General features: G+C 40.8%; 2 protein-coding genes across 4 annotated transcripts in view; both read left to right on the plus strand.

The window, feature by feature from the left end:
* Positions 1 to 9,205, plus strand: part of LOC147603281 (E3 UFM1-protein ligase-like protein) — a 43,797-nt gene extending 34,592 nt beyond the window's left edge. For all 3 annotated transcript variants that reach the window (XM_086796985.1, XM_086796986.1, XM_086796987.1), the window contains 2 exons: positions 8,366 to 8,540; positions 8,752 to 9,205. In XM_086796985.1, coding sequence (XP_086653111.1) covers positions 8,366 to 8,470 — 105 coding nt within the window. In that variant the 3' untranslated portion in view covers positions 8,471 to 8,540; positions 8,752 to 9,205. The remainder of the gene's footprint in view (positions 1 to 8,365; positions 8,541 to 8,751) is intronic.
* LOC147603282 (uncharacterized) lies at positions 3,000 to 4,635 on the plus strand. The gene is made up of 2 exons (XM_086796802.1): positions 3,000 to 3,985; positions 4,579 to 4,635. Exons 1-2 carry the CDS (start codon positions 3,099 to 3,101, stop codon positions 4,595 to 4,597), a joined length of 906 nt encoding a protein of 301 aa, XP_086652928.1. The 5' UTR covers positions 3,000 to 3,098; the 3' UTR covers positions 4,598 to 4,635.
* Positions 9,206 to 25,643: the final 16,438 nt, after the last annotated feature.

Here is a 25,643-nt window from a genome sequence, read left to right on the forward strand (position 1 = left end):
CCAAACTCATTCTCTACCAAGTTATGCCATATTTTGAACTTTCCAAAAGCTTCATCGTTATCCCAAAGAAAATACACCCACATCTTCCTACTAAAGTCATCGATCAGTAACAAGTAGGTGTTGGGGTAAAGGCATTATGCCCACCCTTGTAGTGTGTACAAGCCCATAAGTTTATAGTACATAGTACACTTAGTACTTTTAATGTACTAAGTGCACTATGTGTACTAGAGCAAATATACATGTGTGATAGGGGAGTCACACACTCACACTTGATGAGTTGACTTATCCCCACAACTCTCTCTCTCTCTCTCCCTTCTTCTCTGTGTATGTCTCCCACATGAAACCCTAACTCAGCTCCCTTCAACTGGTATCAGAGCCTTGGCAAACAGAACTGCAGAGACCTGCTGAGCACTTGCCTCTCGCTTTCAATAAACACTTTCATTGGTACTTGCTAGTCGTATTGGACCTGCTATACGCCAACTACTCGCATGGCTATACACAGTTTACTGGAACAAGTAAACCGGCCTACACACTGCTTGATTGCTTCAGAACGCTGCCCATGCCCAATACCGGTTGGTGCGCAGCAACCTTTGTAGGGCAACACGCAGTCTGTGGAGAGTGCAGCAGTTGCTATGCAGGCTGCAGCTGAGGCGGGCGACAGCAGTTGCACAAGTCGTTGGTCATCATCGCCACGAACGAGGCGTAGCAAGGCGTTGGGCGTTAGACGCCTGACCACAAGGCGTAAAACCAACAGGCGGCGCTCAGCTGGAGGAGTCGGGCGCCGTGCGGGGAGGCTCCATGTCACTGTTTCTACCGGCGCCTGTTTGTCGTGCACGGGCAAGGTCGTGGCGGGCTCTATGGACCAGGACGGGCAGTCCTTCTTGGACGATTACCAGCAGGCGGCCGCCCGGCAAGAATAGGGCATTTCTCGCCCAGCCTCCTCGGCCACATCTAGTATGTAAGTGTCGCCCGGCACATCCAACACCAACTTGTACGCCTGCACCTGCCCGACTACAAAGGTTTGATGCAGCCCGACGTCACCTGCACGAATACAGCTGCCGAGCGCCTCCTTGGCCTGCCTGTTGCAGAGTCACTCTCCCCAAGTATCGCTGCAACAGTACAACAATAGTATACAGCAGCAGCAGCAGCAGCAGCAGCATCAATACAGCAAATTCAACGCCCACCTGCACGATCCAGATACTGTACCTGCAATTGCAACAGAAATCAGCTGATTTCAAAGGTATTTGCTTCAATTTTTTTTGGGGATTTGCAATTGAGCAGGTACAATTATCAATTGAGCAGGTACAGGTGCCAAATTGCTCAAATTTTGAGCGAAATTGGCAAAATTGGGTGACATTGGTCACATTACAGGTCAATTTGCAGGAAATTGGATGTCAAAATTTGGGGCTTTTGATGTAATTGTGCCATTGGGCATTCATACATGCTGTATGATGTGAGCAATCTCACATTTGGGGCAAAATTGCAAGAAATTGGAGTGCAGATCAAAGGGCTTTTGTGCCGATTGGGTTGATTTGCATGCAAGCACTGGCATTTGATGCTTTGGGCAATGTGTTGATGCCTGTCAAGCTTTCAATGTGCCTGTAAATCAAGGGGCTTTTATGTATTGGATGTATATGTGGCCAGGGGGAAGCATTGTGAAGACTTTGGATGCCTTCATGTGCGTTAATGTACCATGTATGATCAGAAATTGATCTTAAATCAAGGGGCTTTTCAAGATTTTATGCTTGTTGAGCTTGGCAAAGCAGCAGGCAAGACTTTTATGCCTTGAATCCTCAGAAATCCACTTGCAGTCAAGGGGCTTTTGCCCAATTTCTGTTCGGGACTGTTGTATGCAGTGGTGGGGACTGTAAAAGTCTGATTTTCACTCATTTGGACAGCCAGGAGAGCATTTATTGCTACTGTACTTGTTGGTACAGATTTGGTACAACTTTGTACAAGTTTTGGCATGGCTGTACATTGATTTGAGTGAGGAAAAGGTTCATTTTCAGCTGCTGTACTTGCCGGTACAGATTTGGTACATCATTGGTGAGCACTTAGTACTGTTGTACAGTACTTTGGAAGGGGAACAGATCACATTTAAGGTGCTGTCCTAAATCTGCAGCAACCAGATTTTGGTGATTTTATCACATAAAGTGGGAGTAGAGTTGCATTCGTGCTTCCGCAGTGGGAGATAAACTTTGGGAGAACAACTGTGAGCACTTTGTGTGCTTTGGTGCAGTGTTTGCACATCTTGCAGGGAGTCAAGCATTGACTGTGTCAAAGGTTGCATATTGCTATGGCAACCACAGGTGAGAGCTCTTCATTGCTTCACATCAAGAAGCTTGAAGGCTCACATAATTATGACATTTGGCAAACCCAGTGCTATAATGCATAGTCACATGGGAACGCCGTTCCATTGGTGTGGAACGAGGGAACGTGGAGGAATGGAACTTGGGAACGGCGGAACGTGGAGGAACGTTTTTTTTATTTTTTTTTCCCTGAAATCGCGAAACGGCACCCTTAACGTTTTTTTTTTCCACGTTTCTGGCCGCCGGCAGCGTAATAGCGTATCCTTTTTTTTTTTTTTTGAATAGAAGGGTTACGGGTGCCCAAAACGTTTTGGGCACCCTTTAAAAAAGGCCCAAAATTTGGGCCTTTTTTAAAGGGTGCCCAAAACGTTTTGGGCACCCTTTGTATGAAAAAAAAAAAACGGATACCTGCAAGTAGCGCCGCCACCGACCCCTAAATAAAAAACATGGGAAAAAAAGAATAAAAGAATAGATTATGCAACGTTTTTTTAAAACGTTGAAAGACGACCTGCCAGGCTGCCCTGCAACGTTCAAAAAAAAACGTCAATATCAACGTTTAAAAAAAAACGTACCTCTCTGAGAACTTATAAAAACCTGCAGAGTGCAGCTGCAAGTACAGTGTGCAATTCTCTCTCTCATTATTCATAGCCAAGTACATTGTACAATCTCTCTCTCTCTCTCTCTCTCTCATAAGGGAACCAAGACAGCTTTCTCTCTCTCATAGCCAAGTACAATCTCTCTCTCAAAGCCAAGTACAATCTCTCTCTCTCTCTCTCTCTCTCTCATATAATGCCTCCTAAGGGAACCAAGAGAGCCAAGAAGAACGAAGCATGGTCATGGTGGGATGAGGTGGATATTCTTGAGGCCAATCAAGGCGGAGGAGCTAGGAAGTGGAAATGTCGCTATTGTGGCAGCACCAAACATGGGGGAGTCAACCGAGTTCGAGGTCACCTAATCCATGAGCCGGGACAAGAAATCCAACCATGCTTGTCAATCTCAGCTGAGAAAAAGAGAGAGCTAGAAGCTAGGCATAATGAAGTGATTTTTCGTGCTCCTCCTCCAAGAGCTATGGCTGCGAACCCATCATTCTTTACAACTCCTTCAAGCAACTTCTCCACATCCGTAGGCTCTTCTTCCGTGCATCAACCACCACCCCCCAAAGGCACGCAAAGAACTCTTGCGGGTTCTTGGAATCCACGCAAACGAGAAGCCGTGGATGCAGCTATTGCAAGGTTCTTCTACCATGACCACATCGCTTTCAATGTGGCAAGGTCCCCTTATTTTCGGGAAATGGTTCGTCTCATTGCTGAATTTGGACCAACCTACACTCCCCCTTCTTCGGAGAGCCTTCGAACCACGTTTTTGGCAAAGGAAAAGGAAGCTGTTGAGCAAGCCATGCAAAACGTCAAGGAAGGGTGGCAACGCAACGGTGTCTCCATCATTAGTGATGGATGGAGTGATAGCCAATCTCGCTCCATCCATGGCATCATCGCATACTCTCGAGGGAACACATTTTTTGTGTCTTCCCATGATGCCTCTCCAACGGGCAAGTATGCCGACGTCATCGTGGAGGAATGGGCAGAGGCAATTGAGCAAGTGGGTCCTCAAGATGTGATCCAGGTCATTGGTGATGGGGAGGCCTCAAATCGAGCTGCAGGCGACCTTCTTTTGGCAAGGTATCCACACATCACATTCACTCCATGCATTGCACATGGCTTGAATAATCTTCTGAAAGACATCCGACACAACAAAGAAGGCAGAACTTCAAAGTTTGTGTCAAGCAAGGTGGGACCGATATCACTCACCAATGCATGCAGCTGCATTTGTGATTGATCCAGAGTTTCAAGGCAAAGGCCAGGAATCGGATGAAGAAGTCACAAATGGTTGGGACAAAATCCTTGCCATATTGGTGCCTGATGCTACGATGAGAAGCAAGATTAGAATTGATTTGGGAAAGTACAGAGCAAAGACAGGTAATTTTGGTTCAGCAGATGCCCAGCAAGATAGGACACTTATGGGAGGTGCTCTTTGGGGTGGGAGAACTACGGATCGGGTACTCCAAAGCTACAACGGCTTGCAATGCGCATTCTCAGTCAGAATGCATGTTCTTCTCCAATTGAGCAACTATGGAGTGTTTTTAGCCATGTTGCCTCGAAGAAGAGAAATCGGCTACTCACTACCAGAACAAATGACCTTGTGTATGTGTCAGCCAACTTGCGACTATTAGCCCAGGTTGCTAGTGGTGACTTTGACCATGAGAGCTTCATAGATATGGAGCCACAGTCTGAGTCGGATGATGACGACCCTCCACCTCCACCTCCACCTCCACCTGCATCGATGCATGATGCATCTATGGATGATCTAGCTGACATCTTTGCACCTATTTGATATCACCTAGGACTTTAGGACCTAGGTTTCTTTGTTCTTAGCTATCTAGCTTTCACTATGTGGCTGTACATTGTACAAGCTATTGTACTTCTGGTTTTCTAAATATGAACAAGGTCATTGAGTTTGCTATCAAATTCTTGTCTTTTTTTGTCTACTTTCAATTGTATATTTGTCTCTTTTTACCTGCTTTTAATTGTATATTTGTCTACTCATGTGTATTGAAATATGATAACGTGTCGTTCCGGATTGCAAGGGGTCCCGTTCCCGTTCCGGATTGGCCCCTCGTTCCCATATCCGTTCCCGTTCCCTGGTGACTATGCTATAATGTGTTGCTCCAGAAGAAGCAGCACAAGCCTATCAAAGAAAGGGGTGTAATGCCCACTTCTCTTACTGCTGAAGAATGGGAAGATATGGATGAGCTGGCAAGATCTACTATCATGTTGTCTGTGTCAAACTCTTTACTTTTCAGCATACGCTTCAAAGTGCCATTCTTCTCATCTGCTTCCTTTAGTCTACATGCTTTGACCATGTGACGAGGCTTGTCACAGTATTGTGCCTGACTCTTTCTCCTTCAGTCAGCACTGAACTAGTCAGCATTGCTTTAATTCAGCACCTATTCTGATCAACCTAACTTCAGCTAGTCCTACTTCAAAAAACTCTTGAGGGACTTGCTGCTGACAGTTCTGACCCGGAATACTCCTGATTCTGACACTTCTCATGATTCTAACCAATCAACTTTGATTCAGTCAGCGCTCCTTCTCACTCATTCTATTACAGTCAACACTGATTCAATTAGCACTGACTCTGACACTTCTTACTTCAAACAGCTTTATTCCAGACAACTCCCTGATCTAGATACTCCTTGATCTGAATACTTTCTTGCTCTGACAAGCTACAAGATTTTCTCTCTAGACTCCCTTCTTAGGGTGAATTTCTCTGGTTTATCCTTCAACTGACCTCTCTCATAAAGAAAAAAACTCGAAATAAACATAATCAATTAGGTCCACCCTGACCCAAAAACTCCTGTCTTACAGAAACTCAAACTCAAACACAAACAGACATTCTTGATAACCCAGAAGAAATATTCAGTATGAATCAGAAAGACTGAGAAGGTAAATGAACATGAGGCATTCCACACTTGTTGACTGGTAAGGAGACTTGAACAAGGTTCAACAATCCTTAACAAAAAGAAATTCTTCTTATTGTATTGATTACACAGATCTTGTATCTCAAACAAACCCACACAGTGAAAATAAAGAGACTTGCTCAACATACATGCACAAATGACTTACAACAAATATTACAGCTTTCCTCTCTTACACCTCTGACTGTGTTTCTCCAACCAAGCCTGTATTCTCACTTTTCCTCCTCCTCTCCCTGTCGTATATATGTGTATCCCCCTCCATCCCAGCTGATAGACCTTTTTATAGGAAGAAGTAAGCTACGCTTTCTACCTTCCTTTCCTAAAGAGTCTGTCACATGACACTTTCGCTTCCCATTCTCTCTCTTTCTTTGTCGCCTTCATTCTTCTGGACCTTCCACGTGCCTCTTCAGGAACAGCCACCCTTTAAAGAAGTCAAATGGCCATTACATGCTTCACCATTTGTTCATGCTCACTTCCACTGTCGACACAAAGGTGTAAAGTTGCACATTGGTACCAGCCCCTAGACACCATCAAAAAGAGAAAAAGGGTTTCAAAAAAACCTGCATCAACGCGAGCGTGGGCGGAGGCCTCGGGGTTGGGGGCGTTGGGCTCTGCATAGCTCGATGGCTCTGTCTAGTGTCACTCTTCTCGGCCGGGCTCCTGCATCAACCTAGAGATCGAGTGTAGTGGGTGGATCTACTCCCGGGGCTCTAGTTTGGAAGGAGTCAGTGAGAGCTCTTTGTGCTGGTCCTTGGGCGGGTACTGTTGGTCTCGGCCGCAATAAGGACTCTCTGTGTCTGTGGAGCAGCCCCAGGCATCTCTGTTCAGGGAAATCCATGATCGTAGACAGTGGTCCAAATCCGTCTTGGAAGAGGCAGTGGAACCTCCCCCTGATCTGATAGTATACCGGGCATCGGCATATATAGTGGACCTCTGTCTTAACCTCTGTATGGCAAAGCTGGAGCCTGGCATATCCTGTCCTTTGGTGCAGCTGCCCACGACCCATATATGGCTGTCTCCACTCTCAACTTACGGGATTAAGAGAAAGAAAGAAAGAAAGTTATATTAACGTCTACGGAAGACCCCAAGGGCCTATGAGACCAAAAGTAATACAATGGTACCATGGATATACTGAGCCATGGAAAACTGAGCGAGAGAGAGAGAAAGAAGAAATGAAATGATATATTAACGTCTCTAAGAGTCCATGATGGCCTATGAGACCAAAACTGAGAGTACATCTGAAGTTGGTGTCTCATCAAAGAGAGAGAAATGAAATGAAATGATATATTAACGTCTCTAAGAGGCCATAATGGCCTATGAGACCAAAACTGAGAGTACATCTGAAGTTGGTGTCTCATCAAAGAGAACAACTAAATGAGACTAAAAAGTACAATAAACTGATTGTCTTACAGTTATAAGAACAGAATTGTAAGACTCTGAGATGATACTGAGTAGAAAATACTGGAAAATGTATATCAGGTAGATCCATGTATGCTGATCAGTCTAAGTGTTGCCCTCTCCTTAGATCAAGTATCTCCGCCGTGCCTCCCAATCTGGCAATGCACTCTAAGAATCTCATCACTATAGAACCCAATTAGTGTGGGAGAGAGTGGGCGCCTTTTTTGATTCCAATAGTGGTGCTGCTTCTGGTGCCCGAACCGGGCTAGTCACACTCATATTGTAATGCACCTCCATGTGGTCTGGACCGGTCTAGACCGCCAGGCTCAGCCAGGCAGCCCTGAGGAGGGCTGGTTTGGGCATGCCCAGCCAAACAGGCCAGTCAGGCAGCCTGGACAGGTGGGTAGCAGTCGGGGGCAGCATAAACATGTGTGAACACCTTTTGTAGAAAATCATGGAGCAGGCTGACATCAGCAACAAGTCCAAAAACCACGATCTCTGAATCAAAGGCGTCCTAAAAATCCATAAGCAGCAACGATAGAACCACCACTTGCATGCCCTAGCCTCCTCAGTGATAGCCAATATCAATCAGTTCCACCTAAATCTTGTGGCCCTTTGTCTCTCTCTATGCCAAGGAGCTAATGTCGGCCTCCAATACTGCACCATAGATCTTGGTCAAAGTGTGGCCAATCGTGATAGTCCAATAATTATTGGGGTTCATGGGGTTTCTTGCTTTATGGATGGGGACAATGGTGTGGGCGGTCCGGGAGGGGGGAAAGCCTTTACACAAAGTCCTATTAAATATTTGAGCTAGGATCGGAGCCATGTACATCCATGCACAAAGTGCTGTGCGGAGATCCTCTTGATCCTTAGCTCTACCATTGTGCAACTTTAATAGGATTTTGGTGCCACTCGTCATGGTGAAGAGGGTTGCAGATGTGGGGTGTGGATAAGTCCAGTGAGAGCTGATTTGGGATATGAGTGGCAATGTGTCCCATGTGAGTGCGTGCACGTTTTTTTTTTGCTGTGTGTGTGTGTGTGTGTGTGTGTGTGTGAGAGAGAGAGAGAGAGAGAGAGAGAGAGAGAGAGAGAGAGAGACTTACACAATGAATTCCCTGTTGTTCAGGGGACAGACTGCACCTCTGACAGGATGGAAGAAAAACGAGAACAATTGGAAAGTCTGATGCCAAATCTGAAGGGAATTGTATTGTCACCACAATCTGGCATCTGATTGATAGATCAGACCTAGATATGCTCTCAATTTGGATGTCCCTCAAAAATGGCTCATGTGATTGATCAAGGTAATTATTTGCTCATCTTGTGGTTCTCTTTTTTAACTTTTTTGAGAGAGCATATATATTCAGTGATAGGCAACATCCCATCCAGTGGCTGCCGCCAGCATGGTTTGAACTCGGGCATCCTGCCTAGGCTACATGGCCGGGGACAACTTTTTCTGAAACATTAACCACTGCATCTCTTGATACTAAATACCTGTATGTGGTTCTTTTGTAGAATATAGTGAGAGGCCTCAGTGGGAACTGCGAGTTTGCCACTTGGTTTTTTGAACGGGTACGGACCTGCCAAGAGTCGAACATTAGAAGAGGCTTGGGAAAATCAGAATAAAAAGCAATTCAGAAGGGCTAAGTCTTTTCTATAATGCCACTTTGATCTCTATTCTCCCAAAATTGCTTGGAGAAGGTCCATACACATCTTCACTGATAAATGTCAACTAGTGAGTGTTAGCCTAGATGACTTGAGCTTGGCCTCATGTTTAGGAATGACGGACAACAACCATTCTCAATGAATCTTCATGGGGTTTCTGACTATATGACAAGGGCCTATCTTGATTACTTACATGGTGTTTTTGCATGGTTTAAAGATGTATCAAATGCTTTCAGCTGTGGGGACATAATTTTCAGGCTTCTCCACCACACTACCTTTTAATGTGAGCAAAGAGATTTATTAATTTTGGAACATACACGTCAAGGCTTTTTTGCCAATAAGCATACTCATTGCATCTTCATACACTCAATATACACTTAGGCCTACAATACATGGACGTTGTATTCGAGAATGTCAGTATAATTCTTAGTGTATTAGAAGTGTTATTAGTGTATGCAGCCCTAGCCATTAATCTTACTCCTAGAAATGAAGACAAGATATTTAAGACACTTAGCTCTACAACTTAAACGTAGATAGTCAACATATTTACATCTATACACTTCAAAGTGCAAGACACTTGCACCTAAGCACATGCACACATCTAAACACTTGCAGTAAGATCCTCATAGGTGAAGATGCTTCTCATAACATTAAATTCCTATAGAGTGGCTATGCTTCTCCTAACATTAAATTTCTATAGAATGACTATGCCTATGTCCAACCTATATACAAAGTAGTGAACCATGCTTGGAGAGGAACAAGCACACATGAGGTTTGAATCCTATTGTTATTATCTAATAATGGTTTTAAGTTGGGACAATTTCACTATGAGATGCTTCTTTTTGCATTATTGGTTATACAATGGTATATATTGTTTTGTATATAATTTTCCATGGGTTTGCTATAAATGGGAGCTTTTGGACTTTGTAGACTTCATTCATAAGAGTCCCTATTGATTTGAAGGACCAAAACTAAGATATGTTTTCCAATTGGCATGAAAAGATAACATGGTCATAAGTGGACCTAATCAATTACGTTTTGTCTTATGACACCATCCAAACATTTTTTCTCACGACACTATTCAATTTAGATACCACCTTAGAAAAATGGACCTTGATGTTTTGTTTATATGCATTGTTTTATCAATAGTTTTCAATTTTTGAATATTCCTTTGGTTTGAAGGACCAAAACAAATTTTTTTTGTCCATATAATGACAAATTATTGTTAATAACCAAAATAATGACACACATTATTGTTATCAACTATGAAATTTGATGTTCTTGTGGATTATCCTATGGTTTGAAAGACCAAAACAATGTTTGCTTGTCCGTAGAGACCCTAGCAAGAATGTCAATTTTGGGCAAGGTTGGCATGAAAAACGAACATACTTGGATAAATTTGAATCTCATTAGGTAAAATGGAGATTTAATGGTGTATGTAATTTTTTTTAGATATATTTTCATTAGATGGTATATATTGAATGTATTACCAAACTATGCTACTAAATGTTTTTGTTGACTTCTTTTTGGGGTTGAAGGACCAAAACAATGCTTACCAGGACAAACATTATTTTTTGATAGGCACTCTTAGTCCTTCAAACCAAAGGACTTTTGAGTAATTTAAAAAAACACAAATCTCTACTTAAAGATATCTTATAAAAACACAACACATACTTCAATCTAAAAAATTGAATATAAATTCATAATATTGTTTTAAAAGAATTCCCTTACATCTTCAAGTTGCTCTTTGGAGTCCATCCATAGGGATTTTAACGATGTTTTCTGCATACTTGTACCTTCAAGCTAGAGTATTAGAACACCCCTCTCTCTTTGGAGTCCATCCATAGGGATTTTAACAGTGATTTCTACATACTTGTAATAAAAGCTTGATCTATTTTAATGGATGTCAAAAATGTCATCCTTTAGGCTTAATGTTTAGAAAGCCAATGTCTACATTGACATGTTCCTTTTGCTAGCTTTTGTATCTTGTCTCATTTTTTTTAGTGTCCTTTTGGTTGGTTCACCTCCTCTTATACGTTTTTCTACTTGTCCTTTTGTATCTTATTCTCCTGTTTCTTGTACATTCTCTTGTTCAACTCCTTTTGTTGGGCCTCCTCTTGCTTCAGTGTCATTTTGTCTCTCCTTTACTTTGAGATCTTCCCTTTTCTCTGTGTTGTCCCTTTCTTGGGTCTTCTCTTGCTTCAGTGTCATTTTTCTCTCCTTTATTTTGATATTCTCCCTTATCCTTTTACTTCTTTAATTCAAGGTGTTCTCATCCGTTACTTTGTCTATTTGCTTAATCACTGCATCATCTTGTTGCATACATAGCTTATTTGCTTCTCCTTGCACTTTTTCTTTCAAACTTCTGGTAGCCTACTTTACCTTCTCCTTTCCGTGGGGTCCTCTTCAAATAGATTTTATCAAGTTAGATAGTGTTCCAGATTGCATGCCACTTGTTACATAAAGGTAAGAGATGCCATGGTGTACTTTTTTTTTCGTTTGATATCATTCATGACCTTCCTGGTCCTAGAGAAGTCCTTACTCCCATACTTCTTAACAAAGAAAAACAAAACACTTTGTAGTTTTGTCTTATGAACATATTGATATTCTAGGAACCTACCAATACAAAACAAGTTTGGTGTGACAAATCTACACTTTACTCATAGTTTATGACCACAAAAAAAATAGTGCTTATAAAAATAAAGAAGAAAAACTTTAGTTCCACTTCTATTAAATATAACACAAAAAGTTATGAATCTATAGTGTAAAATCATTGATGATGTTAGCTCCAAAGCACATTTAAAGCAATGAGCACAATATTGTTGCTAGCTAGGCCTTACCAAAGGGAACTATGTACTTGGTTTTAGGTCCCATGGCAATGACAATGAGCACAATACTGTTGCTAGCTAGGCTATACCAAAGGGGACTATGTACTTCGTTGTAGGCCAGTAAAAAGTGATATTGTGAACCATGGATCTTTAAGCCTATGTTTTATGTACACACACGTGGTCCCCATGGCAACAACAATGAGCACAATACTATTGCTACCTAGGCCTTGCCAAAGAGCACTATGTACTTGGCTTTAGGTGAAAAAAAAGAGATATTGTGAACCACAGATATGTATAGAAGTTGATTTCTCACAATACAAAGACATAATACCTCTTTGTTCCAATAGACTTCTCTTTCTTTCTATTTGATATTGTCTATCTGTGTGACAGTTGAGAGCAGACACTCGAAAAGTTCTTGGTGCATGTTCCTTTCTATTTTCTGTGCAAGAGTGCATGTTCCTTTCTATGCTTTGTGTGAGAGTCCATGTTCCTTTCTATCAAGCTGTGTGATAGAGAGTGAGATGATTTTACCCTTACAAGCAGTGGAAGCCAACCGCTTGGTGATAGCTTGGAGGAGAGAGCTATACAAGTTAAGCTTGAGTATTTCAAGAGGACCAAGCTCAAGAGCAACAATTATACAACTTTCTTGCATTGTATAGAGTTCTTCTCAGAAGCATAGGAAGGGGGCATAACAATATTTTATAATTAATCTTTTTACCACTAGGTCTTGTTATACCTAAAAATTCGTCTTAGCATGTAAAAAAGCAACTAGCTTCATCATGTCAAATGATTTTAGTTCATCTGAATTCTAGCCTCACTTGGTCATGAATTTATTTTATTACTACCTAAATATACGCCCCAACAATCAGATCAAGTGGTGTTAAAATTAAGATTAATTAAAATCAATTACTATTAAATGATGCCAAATAGTATCGGTTGAAGCTAATTAGTCTTTTAATTGATGTTAAATGACACCAACTAGTATCAATTGAAGCTAAATTATGTCAACTAGACCCAATATTATCTCAATTCAAACCAAATATCTAGATCTAAGTACACATTATTACACATAAATTAGAGCCAACTGGACATGGTTGACATAAAATTAAACGTGGTTTTATCTCAATTGGTTTAATTTTAGCTCAGATGGATCCAATCAAATCCTAATTACATGGCATTGGACCCAATCAAGATTAAGATTATATTGGGTCTGGTTGAGATAATTTATTCTCAATTAGGATTAACAATATAAAAAATTTAGACCCAATATCCTAGCACCATTGTTGCCATTAAATTTGATATGAATAAATGGCTCACTAATAATATCACTTATGCCAAGGTCAATATAAATTACAAGAATTTAGGGTTTATGGCCCTATCATTGAAGATGGTGAAGTTTTGGAGTATTCTACACCGACAGCGACCAAAAGTTAAGCAGTATGGAGTGTATAGAGGGATGTAGAATCAACATAGAAGATACGTGATTATGGTAGGGTCCTCATATCATTTAGTAGTTTGTTTCATGCACGCAATTTCCCCTAGGGTTACTGGCTCCACAATGACAATACTGCATTGGATGAGCAAGATGGTAGTGGTAGCCATAGATAAAGAGAAAGTTCGAGGAGGGGCTCAAGGAATCTCCCTCAACATAGTCAATATTGAGGCTCTCTCAAAGATAAGAAAAAGTTTGACGAGGGACTGAAGGAATCACTGGCAACATAGTCAATATTGAGGCTCTGTCAATGAGCTGTTTGAATCTTTCATCCTCTTCTTGTGGTTCAAGACAGGTGTTGCTAGCAAGCTATTGTTCCAAGGAGATTTCTTGTTTATCTTGTTCTTATAGAGTAGATTAGAGATCACATCATCTCTTTCTTTCCTGTTAATAGTAGGTTATAATACTTTTTCTTGGTGCCTTGGGCCAATTGATGTGCTTGCTCTAGTTGGTCTTGTGTGTATTTTTAAGTGTGGAACTTAACCTTTCTCTATCTCTTCTTGTGTAGCCTTAATCTTTTCATCCGTGTGTTTGGTGGCTTTTAAGTTTTTCTCTACATTTAGGGCTTGTCCTTCATCCTTGGCATGCAAAGAGCCTCCACATGAGCTTTTGTTGAGGATATATTTGCGCATTATTTGTGGCTCGAGGGAATCCTTAACATTGTTGAACTCATTTTATGCAACTTTTCAACTTTCTTTTCATGGCTCCTGCAGCATCATGTTCCTCATGGCCTCACGTTTGGTGAGACTTCTTCCTTGAGTTGCATGTTGTGATCTTCCTGACTGTGTCTTTATTTTTGGACATCCTTTTGCCCATTCCTGTACCTTTTGCCTTTGAGCATACATCTCCTTCAGGTTCCTTCATATTTACCACTACTTGACTCTTTTCTTCCATTGTCAGTTGAAGCTCCCTTCCCTTTATTGTAGCAGTGTCTCTATTGGTTTGGTGCTCATCCAGGCTATTAGTAAATTCCTCTTGTTGGAACTTGATAGTGTCTTGGAGCTTTTTTATTACTTGATGGTGCCTTGGAGCCTATTTATTACTTGATAGTTTCTTGGAGCCTTTTTATTACTTGTTTATGGAGAGAGGGGTTTTGTGGTCCATCTTATTACAATGTCAGAGCCATAAGTTTTGTCTGATATTTGACCCATAGATTCAAGCCTGCTTGTGATGATTGTTTCCTAGCCTCACCTTCCATTTTAATATGCTCCATGTCAATAGGCCATAATCTTTGACCTCTTTTTCAACCTTTTCTCATAATGGTGGCACACCATTTGCATAACTAAGGCGGCCCACTACTCATGGAAAACCTGCCTTTAGTGTATTTTTGACTGACTGAAATTCAAATTTCTCAACAAGAATTTAAGAAAACTGGCAAAAAAATTCATATTTAGTTATAAAACCAGTTAATAACAAAACTTTTATTAATGAAAACCAGTATAGGCTTCAACCTTGTCCTCTTTTAGACCAATTGAGAAAAAAGTTATTTTTCACGGTGTGAAAATTGTGGAGAGTTTTCACATTTGTGAAAACATAGCTGGATGTCACTCCCGTTTTTTAGCATTTTGGCCATAAAATACCTTCAAATTTTCAAAATGCCCATCAAAAAGTACACTAAAATACCAAAAAAAAAACTTGCTATATTTCACCAAACACGACAATTTTGAAGGGCAAGGATGCCGTAAAAAATCAACTTTGTGAAAATGACAAGTTGGTTCATTAAGTTTCCTTGTAGTATCTTCTGAACCTCTTTAACCCTTTTAGATACTATTCCTATGCTGGAGTCACTACATTTGCAATCACTTTGAGACTCCAAATTTCACGTGCATGAAAATAGTTAGGTTTTCACATTGTGGAAGTCATGACTTTGTTCTCACTTCTAGCAAACCCAATTCATTAGTCTTGGAGTGCTAAAAATATTGAGTTTTCACGTGCGTGAAAAGCTCTAGTGTTTTCACATATGTGAAACATGTAGATGTTGACTTCCAACCTTTTAATCTCATTAGGGTCTTGATCATTATTAAAAACCTTACGTTCCCTTCTTCAAGTTACTAAGATTTCATGTGGTTTCACATGCATGAAAAACTCTGTTTGCATGCACATGAGAACTTGAAGTATTTACTTTGTGAGTGATTGACTTGACTAAATGGTTAAGATATTATGTCACTGCTAAGCAGTTTGGTTCGTTAGCCAATGAATCAAAGTAGGGATGTCTCATGTCCATGAGAATCATTCAGATTCTCACATGAGAATCCCCTTCAAGGTTTGATTCTTGTTTGGACAAGGTATGAGAGAATGAAGAAAGTGATCCTAGAGGGGTTTTTAGATTGAAGAAATGGTTGTAAAGGTTATAATCAAGATTTTAATGATCCTAGAGATTGGGGGGCAATCACATTAGGATAGTGAGAATGTTTCCTCCTTTACTACTACAAGGTTTAAACACGCATGTAGTTTTCATGGCATATAAAAGTGTTTTCATGGCATGTAAAAGTGTTTTCACGACATGGAGATGTTCCTAAGTACCCATATCTTCATTTGTCTTGGTAATATCGTTGATATTTGATAGGATTCTTTCATACCCCTTGTTGTCTCTCCTAGGATTTTGCCTAACTTATGCTTGTTGAGATATCGAGCTCTAGTGAGGCGGTGGACACTGATGACCCGCCTGGGGGATAGGCCCCGCACTTACACCACACTGGCATGGTTGGTGAGATCTTGGGTGATATGCGGCCAGTGGGATGACAGGCTGTGTGACAGCCACTCTAGAGACTGGCATAGTTATAGCGCCAGCTCATTTAGTCGGGTTCACACTATAGAGAACCCGTGTATATATTGGTTGAGTACCTTTCATATTGTGTGTACTCTTATTCTTGTATATGGTGTGTTGAGTGTTGAGTAGAGAAGAAGAAGATTTTCAGCCTCACCTTGCGTGTTCTCTATTAGGGTTTTGTGAGTGTGTGTGTGTGCTTGCAAGAGCTCAAGCTCTCTTCCCCCCTGCATCTTTTCATGGTATCAGAGCCTGGTTCGTGCTAAGGGCTGAGCTGCAAGCAAGAGAACCACAGGAAGCGGTACGAGGGTAAGAGCTTCAACTACTCTTCCTTATTGTGTTGGTGACTACACCCTTGTCGGGAGCTCTACGGGAGGCACCGGCAAACGGTCTCTGATTGAGGAGCTTTCTTCGCGGGAGTAAAGCTATAGGGCAACTATACAGTCCTTCGGACTACTATTTCCGGGCCGAAAACGCGTTTCGGGCGCGTCTGGACCTCTGTTTTTCAGAAAGCAGGCGATTTCGAGCACTGCGGGTAAGTCATCGATTCTCTGCAGAACTCTGTTTTACGAACTGCAGGAAGACAGATTGACTGTGCAGACACTGTGGGTGCTGCAAAGAGGTCTACAGTTGCCATTGGGTGTATGTATGCACATTGAAGTCACTGGTTGTGACATTTGAGAGTACTACAGTACGCTGTGCAGAAAATACAGCATTTGTGCAGAAAAACCAGAGTGCAGTTTCTGGTAAAATTGTGTGTTTGGCAAGATGTCTAATGATGGCATAACACAGATTGTGGCTGAGAAGCTGGATAAGAATAACTTCCATGCTTGGAGGTTCAGGTTGACTAATTTCCTGATGGGAAAAGGCTATTGGGACTACATAGAAGGTGAACATGAAGAGGCACCGGAGATACCGGACATAAATCCTACTGCTGCAGATGTGAAAGAGTTTAAAGACTGGAACCAAGGAGCAAGGAAGGTTATGTATTGGCTATCCATTAGTATACAGGACACCATGATTGGGCACATTCAGGATGCCAAGTCCCCCAAGGAGGCGTGGGACACCTTGGTAAAGCTCTATGAAACAAATACCAAGGCACGTAAGATACAGTTGAAGAATGAACTTCATATTGTGGAGAAAAAGAGCATGTCTGTGAATGACTATGCGTTGAAGATAAAGGGCATTGTCGAATCCCTTGCATCTATTGGTGTGTCAGTAGATGATGATGACAAGGTGGAAGTCTGTCTACGTGGTCTCGGGCCACAATACAAGGCGTTTAAGACGTCTATTCAGACTCGGGAAAACATTCCCAACTTTACAGATTTGGTGTCTATGCTGATTATCGAAGAGAAGAACTTGGGTGAAGACCAACAATCTTCACAAAGCAAAAACAGCTCAGAGCAACATGCCTTCTACACGAGTTCAGGAAGAGGACGAGGTAGAGGAGGCCGTGGACGCGGTCAAGGAGGTGGCCGAACAGGTAATCAGAATTATGGCCAGCAGCAGCAGCAACAACAACAGTCCCAGAATCAACAACAACAACAACACGCAGGTGGAAGAGGCAAATTCAGAGGCAGGGGGAGTCAAAGAGGCCGTGGAAATTGGCAAAGGCAATATAATGATGCACGTGAATGCTACTATTGTGGTAAGCCAGGTCATGTGCAGTCAGAATGTTATAAGAAGCAGGCTGACATGCAAAATGGGAAAGTGCAACAAAACAACTATGCATCCTCAAGCAGAAATAATGAGGACAATGAAAGGTTGTTTGTTATGCAGCATGTTGTGAATGCCATGTCTGAAAATGTTGATGCAGCACAAAAAGATAACGTATGGTATGTGGATTCAGGCGCTTCGAACCACATGACAAGTCATGGGGAGTGGTTCAAGGAGATGAAAAACCCAGAAAGACCAGGTTTTGTGGAAACAGGGGATGACACCGCTCTTCCAATTGCCCACATTGGAGATGTGCCATTGTCTATGCAGGATGGCAAAGTGAAGTACCTTGCAGATGTACTTCATGTACCGAACATAACAAAGAATCTGGTTTCAGTTGGCCAGATGATTGAGCAGGGTTTGCAGGTTTGGTTTAACCCTGATGGGTGTTATGTCGAAGACTTCAAAGACAAGTGCAGGTTGGTTGCAAAAGGCAACAGAGTGGGCAGAATGTTTACGTTGAATGTAGACATGCCTGAAATGAGTGCTGCGATGTTTGCAAATGGTTCAGGAATTGTTGCAGACACAGACATATGGCATAAAAGAATTGGATATGTGAATGTGCAGAGATTGAAGTCTATGCAGACAAAAGGAATTGTGACAGGGCTGCCAAAATTTAAAGTGGAAGGTATGCATAAAATCTGTGAAGCATGCCAATTTGGGAAGCAAACAAAGCATGTGTTTCCACGTAACAGATATGTGAGCAGAAATGCACTAGATGTTGTGCATTCAGATGTATGGGATCCTACGAAGACCATATCTATGGGAGGCTGTAGGTATTATGTGACTTTCATTGATGACCACACAAGGAAAGTGTGGGTATATTTCATGAAGGAGAAGAGTGAGGTGTTCACTCACTTTCAGAATTTCAGATTTTTGGTTGAAAAGCAAACAGGGAAATATGAAAAGTGCCTAAGGTCAGATGGAGGGGGAGAGTACTTCTCCAATGAGTTCTCTGAATATTTGAAGAAGAATGGTATTCGGAGACAGTATACATGCAGATACACTCCGCAGCAAAATGGAGTTGCTGAGCGGAAAAACAGGCACATTGCTGAGATTGCGCGAGCATTGATGGAAGAGAAGAATATGCCGCATTGCTATTGGGCTGAGGCTGTTTCTACAGCAGTATACATCATGAACAGGACTCCAACTGCAGCCATACATGATGTAACTCCAGAGGAGAGGTTTACTGGCAGGAAACCAGATTTGTCTCATCTAAAAGTCTTTGGATGCATTGCATATGTGCATGTGCCAGATGAGCTGAGAACTAAGCTGGATCCGAAAGCTGAAAAATGTGTGTTTATTGGATATTCCCTTGAGCAAAAGGGATACAGGTGTTATAACCCTGCTACACGTGAGTTGAGGGTAAGCAGGGATGTTGTTTTTGATGAGATGAGCCGCTGGTATGCTGCTGAAAAAGAAGCTGTTGGGGCTGATTTGAGTGGAAGTGTGGTTGCACAGAATGCAGGTCAGCAATCACAGTCTTTGAGTGGACCAGGAGAGTCCTCATCTAGTGGGTCTGTTGATAGACCATGGAGTGGCAGGCTGCGTCATAATACCAGCCCTGCAAATGTGATTACTACATCACGTAAAGGAAAAGAGAAAGTGGTTGAGCCCCTTGGTATGCCTGACATTTCTGCAGGGCATTCTCATGTTGATGGAGAGTCTAGTGGCTCAGATATGAGCCTTGATGAGGAGCTTGGGATCCCAGCTATGAGAACACCTGGTGTAAAGAAGGCTATGGAAGCCATGAATGAAAAGCTGCGAAGATCAGGGAGAGTGAAGAACCCTGTGCAGAGATTTACATATGATGGTTATGTGGCACATCACTATGCATATATGGCAAAGGTTGTGCAGGTTGTAGAGCCCACATGCATTGATGAGGCTATTGGAAATGTGTGTTGGGAGAAAGCTATGGATGAGGAGATGGATGCACTATATGGAAATGAAACTTGGGATTTAGTGCAATTGCCTGAAGGCAAGAAAGCCATTGGATGCAAGTGGGTGTACAAAGTTAAACATAACAGTGATGGAAGCATAAACAGGTACAAGGCTAGATTGGAGCCAAAGGATATGCGCAGACATATGGGATTGATTATGAGGAAACTTTCAGTCCAGTTGCCAAGATGGCAACGGTGAGAGTTGTGATAGCAGTGGCTGCATCAAAGCAATGGTCTTTACATCAGATGGATGTAAAGAATGCATTCTTGCATGGGGATTTGCAAGAAGAGGTGTATATGTTGCAGCCACCTGGTTATGAGGATGTGGGTCACCCCGAGTATGTTTGCAGGTTGAAGAAAGCCTTGTATGGCTTAAAGCAAGCACCAAGAGCATGGTCTGACAAGATTTCTGAATATCTTGTCACTATTGGCTTTCATGTAGCCAATGCAGATTTCTCATTGTATGTGAGACATGGTGATAGAGGAGTTGTGCTTGTTGTCATCTATGTAGATGACTTGATCATTACGGGGGACCATGATGCAGAGATCTTTGATATAAAGATCTTGCTTAGACAGAAGTTTGAGATGAAGGATCTGGGGGAGCTCAGATATTTCTTGGGCATTGAGGTGATTAGGTCACCACATGGTATTGGATTACTGCAGAGACAGTATGGCTTGGACATGTTGTCCAAGTATGGTATGACAGGCTGTAAGCCTATTTCTGTGCCATTGGATCAGAATGGCAAGTTGAGTGCAGATTCAGGAGAGATCTTGGAGGATCCTACTATGTACAGACGCATAGTAGGAAGTTTGATCTACATGACGATCACCAGACCAGATTTGAGCTATGTTGTTGGGTTGGTGAGTCAGTTTATGCAGGTTCCACGGAAACCGCATTTGGATGCTGTGAGACGCATACTAAGGTATGTGAAGTCTACTTTGCATTGTGGACTATTCTATGAGACTGGGACAGAGATATGTGTACATGGGTACACAGATGCTGATTGGGCTGGTAGTATCTCAGATAGAAGATCTACTAGTGGATTCATGTTTTCTTTGGGGAGTGCTGCTGTGACTTGGAGCAGTAAGAAGCAGCCTACGGTTGCTCTATCGAGTACGGAGGCCGAGTACAGAGGGGCTGCTATGGCAGCATGTGAGGTAGCTTGGTTGAGAAAGCTACTTGCAGATTTGGGTCTATCAGTGGTTGGATAGACAAGTTGTCATTTTCTGTGACAATATTAGCAGTATACAGTTGGCCAGGAACCCAGTCTTTCATGCTCGTACGAAGCACATAGAGGTTCACTACCACTTCGTCAGAGAGAAGGTCTTGGCAGGAGACCTTGACCTCGTTTATGTCAGCACAGAGGATCAGGTAGCTGACATCTTCACCAAAGCATTGGGTACAGAGAAGCTCCGCAGATTCAGGGCTTCGCTTGGTGTACATGAGATGGAGTTGAGCTCAAGGGGGAGTGTTGAGATATCGAGCTCTAGTGAGGCGGTGGACACTGATGACCCGCCTGGGGGATAGGCCCCGCACTTACACCACACTGGCATGGTTGGTGAGATCTTGGTGATATGCGGCCAGTGGGATGACAGGCTGTGTGACAGCCACTCTAGAGACTGGCATAGTTATAGCGCCAGCTCATTTAGTCGGGTTCACACTATAGAGAACCCGTGTATGTATTGGTTGAGTACCTTTCATATTGTGTGTACTCTTATTCTTGTATATGGTGTGTTGAGTGTTGAGTAGAGAAGAAGAAGATTTTCAGCCTCTCACCTTGTGTGTTCTCTATTAGGGTTTTGTGAGTGTGTGTGTGTGCTTGCAAGAGCTCAAGCTCTCTTCCCCCCTGCATCTTTTCAATGCTTTGGTAGTACTTCCATGGGTTCTTCTTTCAGTTGGGGTAATCTTGTGGGATTGGAAGGAGTAACTATCTTGCAAAGTATAGACTAGATATCTCTTCCAATTTTATCTTGGGTTTGTGCAATCCACAGCAGTACTCTAAAGGTATCACTATCCTTTATATGATTAGTTTGCTTAGCTTGATTAGTTGTGAAAATTTGTTGCACATATTGAGTTTCTCCCTAGCAATACTTGCTCTTCCACCACTCTTGTAGCATATATACCGTTCTTGCCCTTTGCCATCTCTTTACCGTTACCAAAAAATAAAATACCTCCTAAACTAAAATTTAAAACTAAGTAATATCTTAGGTTTGAGAGATTCCAGTCTTCATTCACAATGACATGATGAAGTAGCAACATGATGGAAGCTCGACTTCCTATAATAGCAGTGAGATCAAAATAATCGAAGTGTTTCTTCTAATACTTTTGCCAACTTATACTTTGCTACCACTGTTACTAGGCTCCAATTTTAATAATGATGAATAGAAATGTTGAACTTTCATGATTGTTTTATCTCCCTTTCTTACTGTGCTAATTTGAAAATCAAGGATTCGGCCCTTCTTATGGTGGTATGGAGAGATGAAATCTACTGTTATCTTTATATTCTATGCTCTCCCTTAATTTATGTTGAAGTATATGATGTACAAGTGATAAAGGGTGAGAGAAAGAGGTCATGTAGGTGTGAACACAGCCCAAATAAAGTGGGCATGTGGGTGGAAAAGGGATTTAGGATTGGTCCACCAACCCTAGTCCTTGGTGAACCCTATATAAAGGACAAGAGGCTTCACTTTTTGTAACATACTTTCCCACAACCCATTACAACCTTAAGAGGCTTGGCGTACTCTTTGTTGGATCAAACAAGTGTCCGTTTGCCCTAATTAGCTTAGGCGCTATACGCACGTGAACGACAGATATTTTTTTCAAAAAAGGAGGAACTTCCCAAATGGAAGAGGTCCTAAAACCTATTTTCCATCATTGTCTCAAAACGAAAAATTTTCCAATAATTTTTTCTCTATTTCATAGCACATTTTTTAGGGTGATCCCACATGAATTTTAAAAAATTCTGTATGAGGGAGTTGTAGTATTTTTGGAGTACTACAACTTTGTTTCCTTGAGTCGTCCGTGATTTTGTTGTTTAGACCCTCAAAAAAGAGCCCGAATATGGCTCGTCTCGTCGTTTTTGCGCTAATTTTTGCGATTTTTTGTGGTTTTTGGGTTGTTTTTTGCCTCGATATTCAGGTTGAATATTGAGACTGTTGGTCGAAGACCAAAATGGTCGATTATGACTTTGGACGATCGAGTCCAAAGTCGAAGAGCTCGATGTCGGCTTTCCGATGAGCCATAGAGCGCCTTCATCGGATATATGGTTTAGGAGATATGAGCCTCTCCAAACAGGGGTGGTTTCCAGAGTCAACGGACCCTTTTCACGTTGACGGACTTCACGAGTTGTATAAATTTTAATTTTTTTAACACCATGAAACCTTAGGTTTTCACGTCGTGAAACATTAAATGTTTCACGCCGTGAATTGGACTCTACAGAATATTAAATTCAATTTTTTTTTCTCGTGTGAAACCTTAGGTTTTCACACCATGGAACGTTAATGTTTCACACCGTGAAACTGGACTCCACGAAATATTAAATTTGAATTTTTTTTTCTCGCGTGAAACCTTAGGTTTTCACGTTGTGAAACCAGACTCCACGGAATATTATATTCAAATTTTATTTTTTTTTGCGTGAAACCTTGGGTTTTCATGCCGTGAAACGTTCAATGTTTCACACCGTGAAATCAGACTCCACGGAATATTAAATTTGATTTTTTTTATTTTTATTTTTTACGTCTAATCTTTCACAGCCTAAACTTTCACACGGCCTGGCTTTCCACGGCATGAACTTTCATGCTGAAATTTTTTCGCCAGTTTTTTTTTAGTCTAGTGGGAAATACGAATTTTTCTTTTTGGGGGGCAATATTTTTTAAATTTTAAAAGGAGAGGGGTATGGGCATTTTTCCAAAAAGGCAAGTGAAAATTAAAAAAAAAAGTCAACCTTTTAATAACACCCCTCATAAATGACCCCCAAAATGGACAATTTTGACAACTCATGAGCATCTACTCATTGAATGCTCATTAGCCTTAATGAGTTATGTAAAAAAAAGTGATTAAGAATTAATCCAAGATTAATCCTTTCACTAATCTTTTCCTCTTTTACACTAATAAAGGACTCCAATTAACCACTAAACTTATTAATTCACACAATTGAGCACATAGAGCAAGGGAATGCTAATCTTTGTGCATCAACAATTGTATAAATTAATCTAAAATAGGAGATTAATTAGACTCTTAATTATGGTCTCCTCTTTTAAGGCAAAATTAAAATTAAGCAAAGAGAGTCAAATTTCTCCAATTGATGAAAAATTTGATGTGATTGGTTGTTTTGATGAATCTAGATGCTCTCAAAACACTCAAAAACACCAATTTCAACTACTCATATGATCCATTTAGACCCCAATTAACACATTTTCTAATTTTTTGGCCTCTTGAACAAGATTAATCACCCTTAATGACAAAAAGCAGTCCATTAAAAGAAATTAGTCAAATTCAAGGGCTTTTTATGGTTTTAAGAAACAGAAGCCATATTAGCATTTAAGGCTACTATATAATAGATAGATAACAGCTATAGTAAGCATTAAACAAGCATGATCGGTATATATAACTATTATATAAAGCATTCATGGCCGCAATATAACAATCATGGCCGCTATATTATATAATTATAATGTACTAGTCATGGCTACTATAGCATTCATGGGGCCACTATATAACAATCATGGTTGCTATATATAATGGTCGTGGTCACTACTATATAACTATTATATATCAACAATCATGGCCACTATATATAATTTCTATACAATAGTCTCAGTATTTCTAATTGCTATATATTTGTTATATAATTACTATATAATTTTTATATAATTTCTATATAATTGCTATATATTTGTTATATAATTGCTATATATTTGTTATATAATTGCTATATATTTGTTATATAATTTCTATATAATTGCTATATATTTGTTATATAATTACTATATAATTTCTATATATAGTAGTCTCATGGTTACTATATAATTGCTATATAATTGTTATGTATAGAAGTCTCATGGCTACTATATAATTGTTATGTATAGTAGTCTCATGGCTACTATATAATTGTTATGAGACTACTATATAATTGTTATGTATAGTAGTCTCATGGGTGGCTACTATATAATTGTTATATATAGTAGTGTGATAGTTGCTTTATAATTATTTTGTATAGAAGTATCATGGCTACTAGCAGTTAAAGAATTCATGAAGTAATCATAGCTATTATATATCATAAGATTGTTCTTAGAGAAATAGTAAGACTATTATGATTGCTATATAGCATTTATGCACTCATTCCTACATAAGTTATAATGTTTTACCATTGTGCACAAATTTTAATTTTTTCTACCATTCACTAAAACTCTATTTTTTCTGACAAGCTATAACGATTTATAGAAGGTGAGCACAAAAAAATCAATTAAAAATGTATTGTAATTTGTGTTGAAAATATACAATGACTAGCTATAAAATAGTTAGTGGATTAGAGCACTTTAAAGGCTCACTAAACAAAGGTGTATTTAGAGCACCTACCTACTGCAACTCATTAAAACAAAGGCATCAATGGTAAGAAAAACATCTAAAATAGGCCCAGACCATATCTCCATGCAAAATAAGCCTTCCTCATACAAGTTCGTGGTGGCACACACATAGTGTTTGGAAAGTAGTACAATTGTGAAGGAATTCAAGCATGAGGATGCGCTTTTGAGCTCTTCTATACTATCATAATCCTATCACAGTACCTCTCTTATTACAGCATGTACATGGAGTACTAGCCATCATAGGTAGAAGCTAGCCTAGTGTTTTAAAGCATTTACTTCATATTCATAAGCTTGTGGGGGGGCACAATTCCCTAGCAGCAGAAGGAGGTATAAATTTCTTGAGAGAATTAGAGGCTTTCTCAACACCTACAGGACATCAACCACAAGCTTTTGCAATTTTACAAACCTTTGTT

Source organism: Cibotium barometz, chromosome 64, assembly GCF_041138505.1.
Source record: "Cibotium barometz isolate CiBa-2024 chromosome 64, ASM4113850v1, whole genome shotgun sequence".
Taxonomy (NCBI): Eukaryota; Viridiplantae; Streptophyta; class Polypodiopsida; order Cyatheales; family Cibotiaceae; genus Cibotium; species Cibotium barometz.

Bases quoted from the DNA above. Each gene is read 5' to 3' on its own strand.
- LOC147603282 (XM_086796802.1), top strand. From the start codon at position 3,099: ATGCCTCCTAAGGGAACCAAGAGAGCCAAGAAGAACGAAGCATGGTCA.